At 38.2% G+C, this 15,633-nt stretch overlaps 2 protein-coding genes across 4 annotated transcripts in view; one reads left to right on the top strand and one right to left on the bottom strand.

The window, feature by feature from the left end:
- The first annotated feature begins 2,136 nt into the window (after window positions 1-2,136).
- Window positions 2,137-15,633, top strand: part of LOC122085739 (polyadenylate-binding protein-interacting protein 4-like) — a 46,018-nt gene continuing 32,521 nt past the window's right edge. For 2 of the 3 annotated variants that reach the window (XM_042654270.1, XM_042654268.1), the window contains exons 1-6: window positions 2,137-2,377; window positions 2,899-2,949; window positions 9,111-9,271; window positions 9,342-9,503; window positions 9,672-9,808; window positions 10,090-10,280. In XM_042654270.1, coding sequence (XP_042510204.1) covers window positions 9,133-9,271; window positions 9,342-9,503; window positions 9,672-9,808; window positions 10,090-10,280 — 629 coding nt within the window. In that variant the 5' untranslated portion in view covers window positions 2,137-2,377; window positions 2,899-2,949; window positions 9,111-9,132. The remainder of the gene's footprint in view (window positions 2,378-2,898; window positions 2,950-9,110; window positions 9,272-9,341; window positions 9,504-9,671; window positions 9,809-10,089; window positions 10,281-15,633) is intronic. The other variant, XM_042654269.1, reaches the window with a different exon arrangement.
- Window positions 6,107-8,009, bottom strand: LOC122086768 (protein SOSEKI 3-like). Its single transcript, XM_042655736.1, has 3 exons — window positions 7,985-8,009; window positions 7,839-7,890; window positions 6,107-6,773 (listed from the first exon to the last, which is right to left on the bottom strand). Exons 1-3 carry the CDS (start codon window positions 8,007-8,009, stop codon window positions 6,107-6,109), a joined length of 744 nt encoding a protein of 247 aa, XP_042511670.1.

Raw genomic sequence — 15,633 nt, 5'->3', positions numbered from 1 at the left:
AATCTACAATTAGGGAACTGCCCAAGAGGACTGTACTCACACACACTAGAGGGGGAGGGGGGTTTAAAGGAAATGCATGCGATAGGAGTTGATCCTTAGACCATAAACCTAGCGCCTACTTTACAAGCAAAAGCTGCAACCAGTGCACTATGCATTGGATTCACTCTTATGTGACTGTATCACCTACTCTAAAACATGCCATATTGGGTTATTAAATTTCACTTTACTTTGCATCCAAAACCCTTTGTTATCAAATGTAAATTAAGAATGTGATATGTATCATTATCTACAAATGTAAGAAATTTAAGTAGTTTATACAATCACAACGGATTATGATTGCACAAATTCCTCTTTTCAGTTTGAAAATTTCACTTTCCTTCCTTTAAGATTCTCTTTGCAACCAAACATAGACTTTGATTTTTCAATTTGTTTCTATTACTCCCTTGATCACTTATTAAGCATGTAACAGTTTTTTTTTTTTTCTGTTAAACCCTTATAAAAGCACATGATGCCATATCAAGTACAACAATGATATAAAAGATGATGTGGAAAATGACCACCAAATTGGAGGGCCTACTTGTATTGTTATGTGGCATCAATTTTGGATGTGATGGAGAGGGGTTGGATGCAGGCATGATGGAATTCTTCCCCTTAAAACAAAACAAAAGGATTGTTTTCTTGGTTGAAGAACTTTTTTTTTAATACCAAAGTTTCAATACCTTTCAAATACATGATCTAACTTAGAACTAATGACCAAATACTATGAATGCCAAATCGTATGTGCAATGGGTATGAATACATTACTTAACTTAATTATAATAAACAAATGGAATAAGGATCACATGCTATCCACTTATAGTGGCATCTTACGTCTCAGACCAATAAATAGTAACGAAATGATATATTTAATGAGGAAAAATAAAAGTAGCCCACATATAGAGAGAAGGGAGGGAGAAAAATAGTCTTTGAGAAGGAATGGATTAGAGAAAGATATGATTCCCTTACAAATCATTCGGACTAAAGTTAATTATTTTACATATATAGATTGAATTAAAGAAGAAGAAGACCAGAGTTTTGCTGAAATGACAAGAGAAAGAGAGAATGACAGTAAATAAAGAGTGACAAAAGGAGTTTCTAATATAGCTAGCCTACAAACATTGCAAAGAAAGAATGGGATGTCACACCATTGCAAGGAAAGAAAAAAAAAATGGAAAGCTACTTAAAATGAATACTTATTTATTTATTCTCCCATTTAAGTATTTTGCTTATTTTATTTTTCTATTTTTATCGAAACACATGTAAAGACCGCCATTGAGTACTTTTAGTTTGTTGCCTAGTTCAATTTAGTTCAATTTTAAAACGACTAAGTTTTCATTTACACAAATATTCTTCTGTTAATGATGTGACCATGTTCATGGTCACAAATACACTTCTTAGGTTTCAATCATAGGGTTTAGAAACTATGAGGGGATTCGGGTGGCACTCGGTAAAAGCTATATCCCTTTTGTATCTTTGGGAGGGAAAGAAATGAGAGAAATCATTTTACATAAAAACAAATATGAAAATTTTCGATTCCGTTGAAAAGAAACCCACTATTGCAATCTCCACATATGACCAAATGATCAATGCCTAAAGTACCCTTGACACTGCTCCCAAAGTGGTGTTGACACTTATTTTGGAGTCTTGTTGAAGAACAACTTATGGAAGAAGAGATTTTTTATTCATCTTATATGAAAGAAATTTCATTTCCAAAGAGAAATCGAAAATACTAATTAGTAATGATCGTGTAACGAACTCCAAAATATTTCAACGGAGACAATTTTGATGGAGCCAAAGTTAATTTGCAAATCTAGGCATGAGAAATGGTGCCATCATGCCTGGAGTTGGTTGTCATATTTGAGTGGAGATATTTTGATGCCCATACAACACCCTTGACTTTCTCATATTGCCATTTAAGTCATCATTTATTCACGTTACCGGATACCTGTTTGGTTGTTACAAAATTTCAACCTCCTAACTTGTTATTTCATATTGGTACCAGTTTCCGAACTTTACTCGGTTTTTAAAAATTATTTTTAGCCCCATTTTTCATGAGAAATCCTTAGAAAGCCCCTATCCTTTTATTTCAAACCCCAAATCGATCGATCTCTCGATCTCTCCATCATACTCTTCTGCTCTTGTTGCAGAGAGCGACATCTTAATTCCCCTCTTTGCTTGTTTAGCCGTTTTTACGTTTGAAAACCCTAAAGAATCTTAACCCTTATTCTAACCCTAGAGTTGGATACTTTCTCCTGGAAGAAGAAGGGAAGAAACGAGAGAAAATAGAGATTTGTCGAAGAAGAAGAATAGACAATAAGAATTTTATTGAAATTGTTGGGTAAGGATCATATTCTTTGACCTAGTTCTTATGTTTTGATGCTTAATTCAGTTCATGTCCGCACTTGCTGGGAAATTTTATCCTTGTTGAATGTTTTTTTGAATGTCTACTGTGTCTGCTGCCGAAATTTATTTGCTTCAATTTACACAGTTTTTTCGATTCAAGATGTTTCTTTTTAAGTTAACTATTGTTTCTGAGCATTGAACCTACACGAATTTGTCGACATTATTTTATCGAGTGGTTTAAATATGCTAGTTAGTTGCTAATCCGCCAGAGCAAAAATTGAGGTTGATAGGTTCTATGGTTCTGTCTCAATGTATTCCTTTTCTGCTCGCTGTTTTTGGTGGGTGCTTTGATCCGCATTGGTTTTAATTGATCTTCAGCTGAAATCACTTTTTTTTTTTCTCTAGCTTATATTGATTTGATTTCTGGGTAATGGATACATTTATATTTACTGCTATTACCATACTCTGTGAAATATTTTTTCTTCTATCAAAAACGTCTTTCTTCTGTAATTCCAGATACTTTGTTGCAACCTCGAGGGAGCTCGACCTGCAGCTTCTATTGGAAAGGTAGAGTTTGATACCTTCCCTAATAAATGAATTTTTGTGATAGCCTGTACTGCATATATGGTTGGCCGGTTTCCAGTGCAATATATTCAAGCATTTGTCACATCATGAAACAATATACAATTTATTGGAGGAAAAATAGCATAGAACTTTTTAAAGACTTGCTAGTTTATCTATATTTTGTTATTGCTTCAATGAGGAAGGATATTGGAAAATGACTTGGCCCCATATTTCAGGAATATGGCTATTTCTTATCATTGAAGTAGCAAGCAGGGACTTTAATCTTATTTTGAAGTGCTTGGGGAACTTGGCAGAATGGGTTCTTTTTCCATGGATCCACCTTGTCTGTGAAAAGACCCAAGCATTTAAATAGTTTATTTATTTATTTTTCAAAGTTTCAATACTCGTAATTCCTCTCATATGGTTTACAATATAATGTTATCTTCTTTTGATGCTAGATACATTGAGGCTTATAGGATTAAGATGCTACCTTGTTAGCCACAATTAAACTAATTTTCCTACTTTATTTAACCTTAAAATTTATTCTTCAATAGATGTGGCCATTAAACTACAACAAACTGAGCCTTATCCCAACTTAATGGGGTCAAAGATATGTCCATTAAACTAGTTATGATAATTAGCAAACTGTAGCCTTATCTGGCCATGTAGAAAATGGGAAACATCACAAAACTCAACCAAATTGGTTGACCGGCTTTTTTTTCCCATGGTTCGATTAGGGATGGCAACAGGGCACCGAAATTTCTTGAAATATTTAGGTTTTGGCAGTAATCGAAATGGGCTCAAAATCTGAAATTGAGTCTAATCTCACACTGCTTAAGAAGATCTTGATTTCCATTTGATTCTTTACGCTTTGCGTGGCCTGAAGATCAGCTAATTCATTTACTGGCCTTGGATTGCAATGGAATATGCAGTTAACTAGTCAAGCAGGGTACTTTATTCATTTACCAACCTTATTCTGGCTATTGTTCTTTAGATTTTATCTTTTTTTATTCTATTTGTGTTAGAATTGACACTGATGGTATGGAAGAGGTCATGTGTTGACTAATCCAACATACTCTGGATCCTTGAATCTGAAGTGATACCGGTTACCGAAGGTTATGAACTGTTGCTGGTAGGGTATTAGCATTGGATAAGATTTATTTTTATTCTGTTTTTGATATTCGAGTCATGAAGTTCAAATCGAGCCTTTTCAGTGGAGCTTTTTGTGTAACCTCCATTGGATCTTCAATAATGATGATGATTAGATCCTAATAACTTGCTTGCATGGTGTTTTTGTGCTGAATTGAAACCTTAAGGTATGGTACTTGCAAGGGTTTTGTTGATGTGGTCGCTTTCGCCTCTCAGTGTCGGTGTCGGCCCAGTAGAGTGCTTTCACTATTGGTGTTCTTTTCGATCTCTACGCATTTCACTATTTCACCGAAAATTCCCTCTGCCCCTACCAGACTCTAGCTTGGTAGTTTCCACCGCCTGTCCAGGGTTGAGCCTTGGGATTTGATGGTGGACTTGAAAATCCACCTACACTCAACGTGACTAACCCTTCGCTCGATGGTGGATTTGGTGTTATGGTGTACCCTTCACACGATGTTAGATTTGGTGTTGTGGTATATATGGGGGATTATTAATAGGGGCTTACCGGGTACCAAAGTAGCCAACTAGCCATGTAGGGACTGGAATGCTCATGACTCGCAACTAGCTTGTATCGTTAAGAGACCAATAACATACCTTTGTGATTGGGTATATCACCTATGTTGCAGTGCACTAAAACCCTATATGGACTTAGAATCTGTTGACTAGGCTTGTTAGATGGTATCGGACTAGGAGAATAACTTGAATGCTACACCCATTGCCAGTAGGGGTGAGGTATTGGCTTATCTCATGGGGTGCTATGTTTGTTGAGAATACCATATATGCAGTACGATGGACTATACTCAGAGGCGGATGCAACACGGTGACCGTTGGATTTTTTGAGATCGTGGTTGTCCCACAGCATCGGAGACTGATGGGTTTTTTGGGACCGTGGCTGTCCTATAGCATGGGAGACCGATGGGTTTTCCAGGACCCGTAGGCTCCTGACTCACAACTAGCGTTTATCGTTGGGTGATCATTGGGTTTTCCGGGACAAGGGATATCCCCTAGGTTGCAGTAGCACCAAGGCCCTATTTGAACTTAGTTTTGTTGATAGTTTTGTGTGATTATAATCTGGATCATATTTGTATTCATTTAATCTTTGTTGATCCATTATGTTGCATCATATTTGTAGTTCATTTAATTTTGTTTATCTTTATTGTTGCATCCATACTTGTTTGTGCTTGCTAGCATGTCCACCCCTCACTGGGCTTTGTGAAGCTCCCCCCTCGTGGAATATTTTTTGTTTAGATGGTGGATTTGGTGCTAAGGCAAGATTGGATTTTTAGCGGTGGTTGTGAGGCTTGTGTTTGCAAGACATGGGGATGCTGATGGACATCACTTTGTTTTCCATTAGAGAAAATTGCATTGCCACCCCCTGAACTTTGGTCCTTATTCAATGCCACCCCTTGGACTTTTCGAAACACCAAAGACACCTTCTGAAAATTCAAACAATTCCTAATCAGTCCCTGCTGTTAGCAGACCCTGCTAAGTGATAGAACCTTTGTTAGTTTTTTTACAAAATGCCCAAAACACCCTCGCTATTGTGAGAGGACAATATTACCCTCCCTTTCCCTTCTTCTAAACCCACATACGAACAAGGAAAGCCCCAAACCTGCAACTTGACCGCTCCCCTCCGGCGTGCGATCGTGAGCACATCTCCCCATCGGCGTGCGATCGTTAACACTTCTATTGAATGAAGGCAAGTTCCAAAATAAGAATTGTCCCTTCCAAATGAATAGGCAATTACCAAATTCTGCATAAGGCATTTCATTAGTAATTTTAGTTTAATACTCAAATAATATACGATCAATATGCTTGGGATTAGGTATTTGCAATTCCAGTTGTATAATAGCGCTAGAAAATAAGAAAGTGTGGTCTCAAAACATCTAGCCAAAATTCTCCAAATTGGGTTATCTCATGCATTTCCTAGGTTTAACCAATATTTATTGAATTTCATCCCACAAGAGAAACACCAATTACCAAGAAGAATAAACAGAGGCTGTAGGCAGAATTACCTGTCGGCATTGTATGATGAAGACCTTTTGAGAACAATCGGCCCATCTCCTTCTTCCCTGAAGGTGTTAGTCTCAATCAAGCTTCCACTGAAATACTCTTTGTCTTCCAATCTCAGACCCATCGATCTTGGATTCTTTGATAGATAGTCAAGCTCTCCCAACATCATTGTATTAGAAAACAACGGTGAGGGAAATTTTGAATGAGAAAAACTATGTCTGTAGGTAGGAACGAGGCCAAAATGGTGATCTTTCACTGAGATAGACCCACTGGAGATCAATTGTATCCACATATTTGCAGGCTTCACTTTCATAGTGGAGGGCATACGGATATCTTCCTCTTCAATTATCCTGAAGCTATTGATCTTATTAGCATCAGCCCTGATCAGAGACTCCAAAGTCTCTGCCTTTCCACCAGAAGAAGAAGTGCTCGAAGAAGATGGAGGTGGGGATATCTCATCCCTACACAGCTCGGAGTTATCCTTAGCTTGTGGAATATGGTTCTCATGATTCTCATTGCATTCAAGGTCTAGCGAACCATCATTAGTTGAAACACCTCTTGTACAAGTTTCTGGGGCCTTGTTTCTCCTCACACTTGTTACCTCAGTTTGTGTTGAAGCATCAACTGCTTGGGCTCCCTTGCAGACCTTGTACTCTGTCAGGCTCCTAGAGTCACATAAGGAGTTGTTTCCTCTAGAATCCAGAGATGTGTTCACGATCGCACGCTGGTGTGGAGATGTGCTCACGACCGCACGTTGGAGGGGAGCGGTCAAGTTGCAAGTTTGGGGCTTTCCTTGTTTGTATGAGTGAAGAGTGAGAGTGAGAGTGTGAGTTTAGAAGAAGAAGGGAAAGGGATGGTAATATTGTCCTCTCACAATAGCGGGGGGTGTTTTGGGCATTTTGTAAAAAAACTACCAGAGGTTCTATCACTTAACAGGGTCTGCTAATGGTAGGGACTGATTTGGAATTGTTTGAATTTTAAACGGGTGTCTTTGGTGTTTCGAAAAGTCCAGGGGGTGGCATTGAATATGGACCAAAGTTCAGGGGGTGGCAATGCAATTTTCTCTTTCCATTATTTTTCTTTATGTACTATTTATAAATTGTGTAAGACCTGTGGTTTTAATTCAAATGTGTTGGTATACTGTAATTATCATTTAGTGAATCACTAGTAGTCAGGTAAGTGTACAAATCTTATATGCATACTCTGAGTTTAGGTGCGATTTTGGCGGCATCTGTGGGTTAAGTTACTGCATCTCTGATCCTGGTGGGTTTAGGCCGACTGGATAAGGATATCCAGGCCACATACCTTAGCCTAGTGGAGGCAGGGTGTGACATGCACAGCCTGCAACCATTCATGTACCTACTCCTTCATGCTTATTGCATATCTGGTAGCTGGCCACAATTCGAAACATGACCAATATTGTCGAGCTTTGTAAATGAACAAAATAGAATCACATGTTTTGTACTTTCCTTAGCAGTGGCACTTGTTAGATACTTTAGTGAAACTATTAGAATCTGTTCGTGCGAGTTAAAATGACTAGGGAGTAGGTCTGAGATACGTTTCCCGAGAACACATGCATCTACTTTATTTTCCAAATTGTGGTCCAATTGAAGGACGGTGACGATGACAGTCGACTGATGGAGGTAATTTTGTGTAGTTTAACTAGAAACATCATCATTTATTTGACTCTCATTGGGTATGATTTATTACTTGGAGACGCCATTCATTACCTTATGTGTGGATTAAATGCTTCAGCATTTTCCTTCTTGGTTAATTCCTCACCTGCTAAAAAAAAAAAGCAAATTTGCTTAATGATTTTTTGCTTTGATTCCCTCAATAGCTCAATCGTATTTTGATGTTTCACTTATAATTTTACCTCCTGAAATTTCGTCATGTTCCATCCTTCCACTTCTGATCTCATCTCCAGCCACCTTTCATGGATCTTATCTTCAAGCGTATGAATAAACTTGCCACCAGTTGGCGCAATCTAGTGTTTCAAAACCCTAATAGTTCGTGTAGAGCCCGTCCAAACTAATGTATCCTGAACGAAACAAAACATTGGCAAATCTGTAAGTTTTGATCAATTCTGGACCCTTTTCAGAAGAGTAAAAGTGTAAAACAGAATCTGGTGAAGAAAATACTCTGGAAATAAGAACCTTTCTAACTTATAAACTCAGAGTTGGATGATTCAGGAAAGAACTCAGAAAGGAGGGACTCTAAAGCTACTAGTCTACTACACAAGAATCAGTTTTTTTTTTAAGATAGAAATTTTCTTCTTCAAGGTTTGGATAGTCTGGATGGAAAACCAGGAAACACTTCAGAACCTGACCTCTTCAATTCTTTCCAGAGATCAAATGTCACATCCAATCTCCGTGGAATTTCAGATTTAAGTTGCTAACCCACTGCCCTCTGATTCCCAACCAACAGAAGCCCTAACTACCAATGAAAAATTAATAGAAGAAATTACTGAATTCAGAACTGGCGGAATCTACAGGACAAACAGAGAATTTCAATTTGAATCTTGCAGCAGAGAGATTCTCTGATCTCAACCTGACCAGTTACGGTCTCCCTGGGGAAGAATCAGTATAAGATATTTCAGACCCGAAGACTTATATCTGAGACTCAAACTCACACTTTGAGGGCTGCAAGTGCCACCCAGAAACAGTGCGCAGCAGATAAATTGAAGTCTAGGGATTCTACTTCCCAAATCTTCTCATGGGAAAATATAGTTATGTTGAAGTCTGGTCTCTGTTTTAGGATCACATCTTTGCCTTTATATTTTGTATCTGTTCTCTCTTATCAACAAATATAATCCTTTTTGTTGGCTACTGAAAAATCTTCTGCCTTCAGCTATGGGATTTGTTATGTGACAGTTCTTCCTGTTTCTCCATGTTAACCAATCCTTTTAGTTGCTTATCATTATATAGGCTTTCAAAACATGATGCAACCTGAGTCATACTTGTGCATAATTATTTGTTTTATTTTCTTCAACTGGTTTCTAGTTAGATAGAGCTGCTGGGGAGGATGAGCCTGCAGCAAGTTGTACAGCCGAGGCCTTCTGCGAATGGATTTGGTCGTCGAAGAGTTGAAAGAGATATGGGAAGTCGGCAAGATAGTAAGCCACAGTCTGGCAAGTCAAACCTGAACAGTTTTACCTTTTCGGGTAGGAGTCAGTAAATAATTTATTTATTTATTTTATTACATGCTTTGCTCTAATTGGATTCTTGGTTTAGGAGCACCTAATGGCAGCAAAGTTGGGGGTTACGAAAGTCCTTCACGTGATCGGCTAATATATTTGACAACATGTCTTATTGGACATCACGTGGAAGTCCAGGTGAAAAGTGGATCTATTTTCTCTGGAATATTTCATGCAACAAACGCTGAAAAAGATTTTGGTATGTGTCATTAGTTCTGAATATTTTTCCCACTCTATACCTTTGCTTTGGAAATCGTAGAGATTCACAAGTTTGTAGAGGTTCACCATACACCTTATTGTGAAAAGAAATGTATTAATTTTAGAACTCCCAATATTTGTTCTCACATTCAATTGGTGTTAATTCCAGGAGTTATCCTGAAAATGGCGAGGTTAACCAAGGATGGTTCCTTCAGAGGACAGAAGTCTTTTTCGGAGTCTATCGGCAAGCCTCCCTCCAAAACTTTAATAGTACCTGCTAAAGAATTGGTGCAAATTATAGCAAAGGTTCCTCTGTTCACTTATCTGAATTTGGTCAATCATCTCAGTTTTGGATTTTAATATTGAAAAGTTAGATCAGGTTTTCCTCAGTATGTATATATATATATATATATATATATTTTATCTAAGGAGAAGTAGTGGACTAATAGTCTGTCATATATGGTAGTTGTATTCTCTAAAGCAGAAAGTTATGAATCTGGTAGCTAATTGAGTTCTCTAATTTGCTGGCTAAGCTGTCTAAATAAGTTTCTTACTTTGGTTGTTTTTGCTCACATTCTGTATGTCAGGGTGTACCACTGACCGGGAATGGATTAGCAAATGGGCTCCAATGTGAAAAACAGAAAGATATTATGACAGACTCCTTGATATCACATTCTCATTCTGTTGATGTGGGGAGGGAACTGGAGCGCTGGACCCCTGATGAAGATGATTTACAGCTTCCTGATTTGGAAAATATTTTTGATAACCGTTGGAATAGGTGTTAAAGTGACTCATTATTTGAATTGAATTGTAATTGCATATGGTTGTGTAGTGATTCTTTGTATATCCTCTGGTCCTACTGTGACTATTGTTCTCCTATTCTCATTGTACCTCAGTTTGGCCTTTGACAACCCCCCAACAAAAAGAAAAAAAATCTTGCTTAGAAAAGGTACCGACTCTTGACCCTGACCCTGTCTGGTCTTGGGTCGGTCTGTTAACCTAATCTAGCTGACTATTCTGGTTTTTTTACGACGAGTACTTATCAGACATCATATTACTTGTATGTGCTTGTGCAATTGACACTAAACTGGATGTTGGATTGCCATTCCCAACAATTTCCCAGCCCAGCATGATGAAAACATGCTTGGGTCAAGGTTGGTCAAATTGAACCCAGGCTAACCTAATCCCAGTCAGAATCCTCTAGTTAGAGGAGTAATTTGCATACTTCTTGTCAGGGCTGCTTTATTCTTCAACATATGCTACCTTACTATTTTTCTGTTTCAGTTCTTTTTTATTTTTTATTTAACTGATTGAATGTACTCTTATATTTTCTTTCTTTGTTTTTTTCCCCTTTGATTACTCAAGTTATCAATTTCAGGTAATGAGTCTAGAGCCATCATCATTTGATGCTATTTACTGATAAATAATCTTCAGCCTTATGTAACCTAACACATAAACTGGCCTCAACAAACTCGAAATGTTAAACATTCATGCAATTTGTTTTGCGTGTTAGGAGATATGTTTGCACAATTGTTATATGGAATTTTTTTTTTTGGGGGGGGGGGGTCAGGCCACCACTTTTGGTCTCATAGAGGTTTGAACTTTGGAGTTGGTTGAACGAGGTCGAAATATGCCTCTAGACTCGACTGTAGAGCTAAACAACATCTTTGTTTAACATTATTTTTTTGAGATATTTGTTAGAATATGTAATTAAGGTGCCACAAGGACACTGACCTTTTCCCCCTTCCATTGACCTTAATTAATGGGGGTCGGCTGAAGGTGGACAAAATTGTAATTTTGGATCTTCTTTGGTTATTATAAATAAAGGGTTTGTGTGGTCACACAGATCACTCAAGCATTCTACCCTAGTTTTTCTGTTAACATGGTATCAGAGCCAATTTTCTGATCTAGGTTTCTCAACCTTCTCTTTCTCTTCTTCCAAAATCGCAAGCCTGTATCCTCTCATACCTCCATGTCCTTCTCAACCTCCACCTTCTCTTCCTTTGTCTCCCTAATTATCCATAGGGAAGCACTAATGATGTGATTCATATGAATCTAGTTGTTGTCATATATATTACCAAAACCCTACAAGAATCGATTAGGGTTCTTCCCCTCTCTGCGATTTTTGATTCTTCCCTTCTTGGAGTTTGATTCTTCCTACTTTGAGATCAAATCTCCACCTATTGAAGATCAAGTATAGAAAATTGGAAGGAACTCATCATTGCTTGCAAGATTGAAGCCATCTTCACCTGTGATTCCCCAAAAGTTAGGGTTTCCTCCAAAAACTCTAACCCCATCAATTTTTGGGTTACCTCCCTCAGAATCAGTTGATGTTTGGAGGAGACCCTCCTCACCCCTACAGAGGAGATTGACCATCCCTGTGGCCCTATTTGCCATGGTTGTGTCTGTGTGATCCTCATCTTCAAAATTTAGGATTTTAGGAGAAAACCCTAATTTTCCTATCTCACCAGTTCTTCATCAAAATCAGATAAATTTTGGTGGAGTGCTTCATTACTCTTACAGGGCAATTCGATCTAAATTTGGGCTCTTTCTGATGATTGGTTTTGAAGATTTGGTATTTCTCCCATTTATTGTCGATTTCTCCTTAGTGCCATCATCCGAAGTAACTATTGCAATCTCAGGATCCGATGGGAAAGGTAGCAATGAATACATGCCTTTTAGTGCTGACTTTGTGAAATTGGAGGGAACAAATTACCTCATCTGGTCCAGATGTACCTACCTTACTATTGCTGGCAGAGGTCTCACTGGACACATCACAAGTAAATCAAAGAAACCCTTTAAAGAGGGTACCCCTCAGGACAAATGGATCACTAATGACTCTTTGGTAATGCCTTTTTTTATCAACTCTATTCATCAGTCTATTTCTAGAGGATTCTTGTTGTTAGAAACTACTTCTCAGATCTGGGCAGCTGCTAAGGAACCCTATGGAAAAATAAGGAATGATGCTCAGGTATTTGATCTTTGCAAGAAAGTCTGTACCACTACTCAATAGGAACTCTTTGTGTCCAAGTACTATACTAAACTTTGAAGTTTGTGGTATGAGCTCGACTACTTTGCGGGCTATAACCTACCAATGTTGAAGGCATTGCTACTTATACTAAGCATGTGGACAAAATCAAGGTGTATGATTTCTTAGCTGGTTTAAATGTTGAGTATGATTAGATTCGTGTCCAGGTACTTAGCAAATCTCCTTTCCCTACTCTGAAACAATCCTTTGGCCTGGTTCATATGGAGGAGTGCTGTCGTAACTCTATGCTTCACTTCCCACTACTAAAAAAATCAGCTCTACAGACTGGTTCTGGTTCCATTACTACTTCTGAGGGAGCAACTTGTATTGGTGACACCACCAAGGAAGTTATTAAATGTGAACTTTGCAACAAGCCATATGGCCCATACCATATCATGATAACATGTTGGAAGCTTCATGGAAAACCATCTGATTTTGAAGCAAAATGTGCTCATGTCAATCCAGAGCCAAGGCTAATCAGGCTGAAACTGTTGACACACCACCTACAACTGATACTGGTCTCTCCCAAGAGGAACTCTAGGCTTTCAGGTGCATACTAAAGGTTTTAATTCATCAGCTCCTGCCAATTCAGCCCCGTCAGTTATCTTTTTTGGTGGTCATTATGCATCGGTAGTCTCCAGTCCTTGGATCATTCACTCTGGTGCAACTGATCATATGACCGGTTCTTTCAGCTTATTCCACCAATACTCACCTACTTCAGGCAGAGATAAAGTTAGGGTAGCAGATGGCACTCTATGCTCCATCTCTGGAAAGGCTCTATTCAATGTTCTTCTATTATATTATCTTCAGTTTTACATATCCCTAATTTTACTACTTACTATCCAATAGTAGCCTTACTAGGGACTTAAACTATAAAGTAACATTATTTCCTTCCCACTTCATTTTTCTAGATCTGGCAATAGGGAAGACAATTGGATGTGGTCTCATTTTGCTTGATGATGATTGTTGCCCTATAGCTGCAATATCTACTACTACTCATATTAGCTATACTCTGTCTCCTCTGATATATAGCAGTGACACTGTCATTTAGGGTACGCTCCACTTGGGACATTATCTATTTTGTTTCTGTAATTAGTTAAGCAATGTATTAGGGATGAATTTTTTTGTGAAGCTTGTACTCTGGCTAAACTAACTCATTCTGGTTATTTTCCATTAAATAATTTTTTTTATTAGTTTTTCATTTGGTTCATTTTGATGTATGGGGGTATGTCTGTCTCGCCGGATATCTATTTCTAGAAAAAGATGGTTTATCTCTTTCATTAATTATCATTCTCACACAACTTGGGTGTATATGATGTAGCACAAAAGTGAGGTGTTTAGTTGTTTTCAACGATTTCATAAGATGATTCAAACACAATTCAATGCTACTTTGAAGATTCTTCGTAGTGATAATGACACGGAGTATATGGAGGACTAGTTTTAGAAGTACCTTTGCTGATCATGGGATTCTTCATCAGACTAGATGTGTTGGTACTACAGCTCATAATGGAGTGGCCAAACGCAAGATATACAATACGATACAGACCGATACGATCCACGATACACGATACAAACCGATACTATAAACCCTAGCTGAGATTGGTTTATTGGGTTGTCATTCTTCTAATAATCCTATGGAAGCTAGTACCCGGCTCAAGGAAAGAGATGAGAACTGGTTGACAAAGGCCGTTACCAGCAGTTGGTAGGAAAATTGATCTCTCTCTCTGATACACAGCCAAGCATTGTTGTGGCTGTTAGTTTGGTGAGTCAGTTTATACATGATCCCTATTCCTCCCACATGGAGGCAATTCTACATATCTTGAGATACTTGAAGTCAGCTCCAGGAAAAGGGACCCTTTTATCTCCTTATGATAATCTCAGAGTCGAAGCCATTATTGGGCTGATTCACCTGACAGAAAATCTATCTTAGGATATTGTACCTTTGTGGGTGGGAACCTTGCCACTTGGCTCAGCAAGAAGCGCAATGTGGTGGCTAGATCCAGTGCTGAAGCAAAGTTTCGTACTATGGCACAGGGGATTTGTGTGTTTTTGTGGTTACGCACACTATTCAATGATATTGGTGTAGATGTTCGTCTTTCAATGGTGCTCTACTGTGATAACAAGGCTGCTATCAGTGTCACTTATAGTCCAGTACATCATGACCATACCAAACATGTGGAGATCGACAGACACTTCATCAAAGAGAAGTTGGATGGTGGTTTGATTTGTGTTCCCTTTGTGAAGTCTGATGATCAGTTAGCTGATGTGTTCACTAAGGGTTGGCAAGAAAGGTGTTTCATCCTTGTTTAGTCAAGGTGGACATATGTGATATCTATACACCAACTTGAGGGGGAGTGTTAGAATATGTAATTAAGGTGCCGCAGCGGCACTATGGCCTTTTCCCCCTTTCACCAACCTTAATTAATGTAGGTCAGCTGAAAGGGGGTATGCTTGTAAGTTTGGCTCTTCTTTGCTTGTTATAAATAAAGAGCTTGTGTGGTCACACGGATCACTAAAGCATTCTACCCTAGTTTTGCTGTTAACAATATTCTTGCATATAAAATTTTAAAATACATGATCTAAACATAGAGTTTGACGTCCCCAGTTCGTTTTTCCCCCCTTCTGCTTCTTTATCCTTATCTTTTCTAATTCAGCCAGTAAGGGTTGCCTCTTGAGAATGTACCAAGTACAAGTTGATTCACAAAACTAAACTCGACTCAACAAATTCTTACCCCCATAAACACCCCTCCCCAAAAAGGCTTATTCCAGCTACTTGTGTTCTAGGTACACATTTTTCTACCATACTACTGTACCTATTTTCTAGGTCATCTCATCACTACCTTGATTGACATCCTTTCTGGTCCTCTTATTGCACTATATTTTTTGGAAACTACATATTGCACTATCTCTTTGTACAGGTCATTTATTTCAATTCCACACTAGGGACTGGGGCTAGCCAGTTTTCTGAATTGAAATTCAGAATGAGGGTTCAATTGAATAATCAGATTGGTATGCAAAATGATATAATTTGAAAGGAAATAATAGGATCTTGAGTTGCAGGTAACTTGCAAAAGGTGGTGATTGAGCCTTTTTTTTTTTTTTT

This window comes from Macadamia integrifolia, chromosome 8, assembly GCF_013358625.1.
Source record: "Macadamia integrifolia cultivar HAES 741 chromosome 8, SCU_Mint_v3, whole genome shotgun sequence".
In the NCBI taxonomy this organism is placed as follows: domain Eukaryota; kingdom Viridiplantae; phylum Streptophyta; class Magnoliopsida; order Proteales; family Proteaceae; genus Macadamia; species Macadamia integrifolia.
Note: the sequence above shows the minus strand (reverse complement) of the source record. Positions and strands in the feature narration are given on the sequence as shown.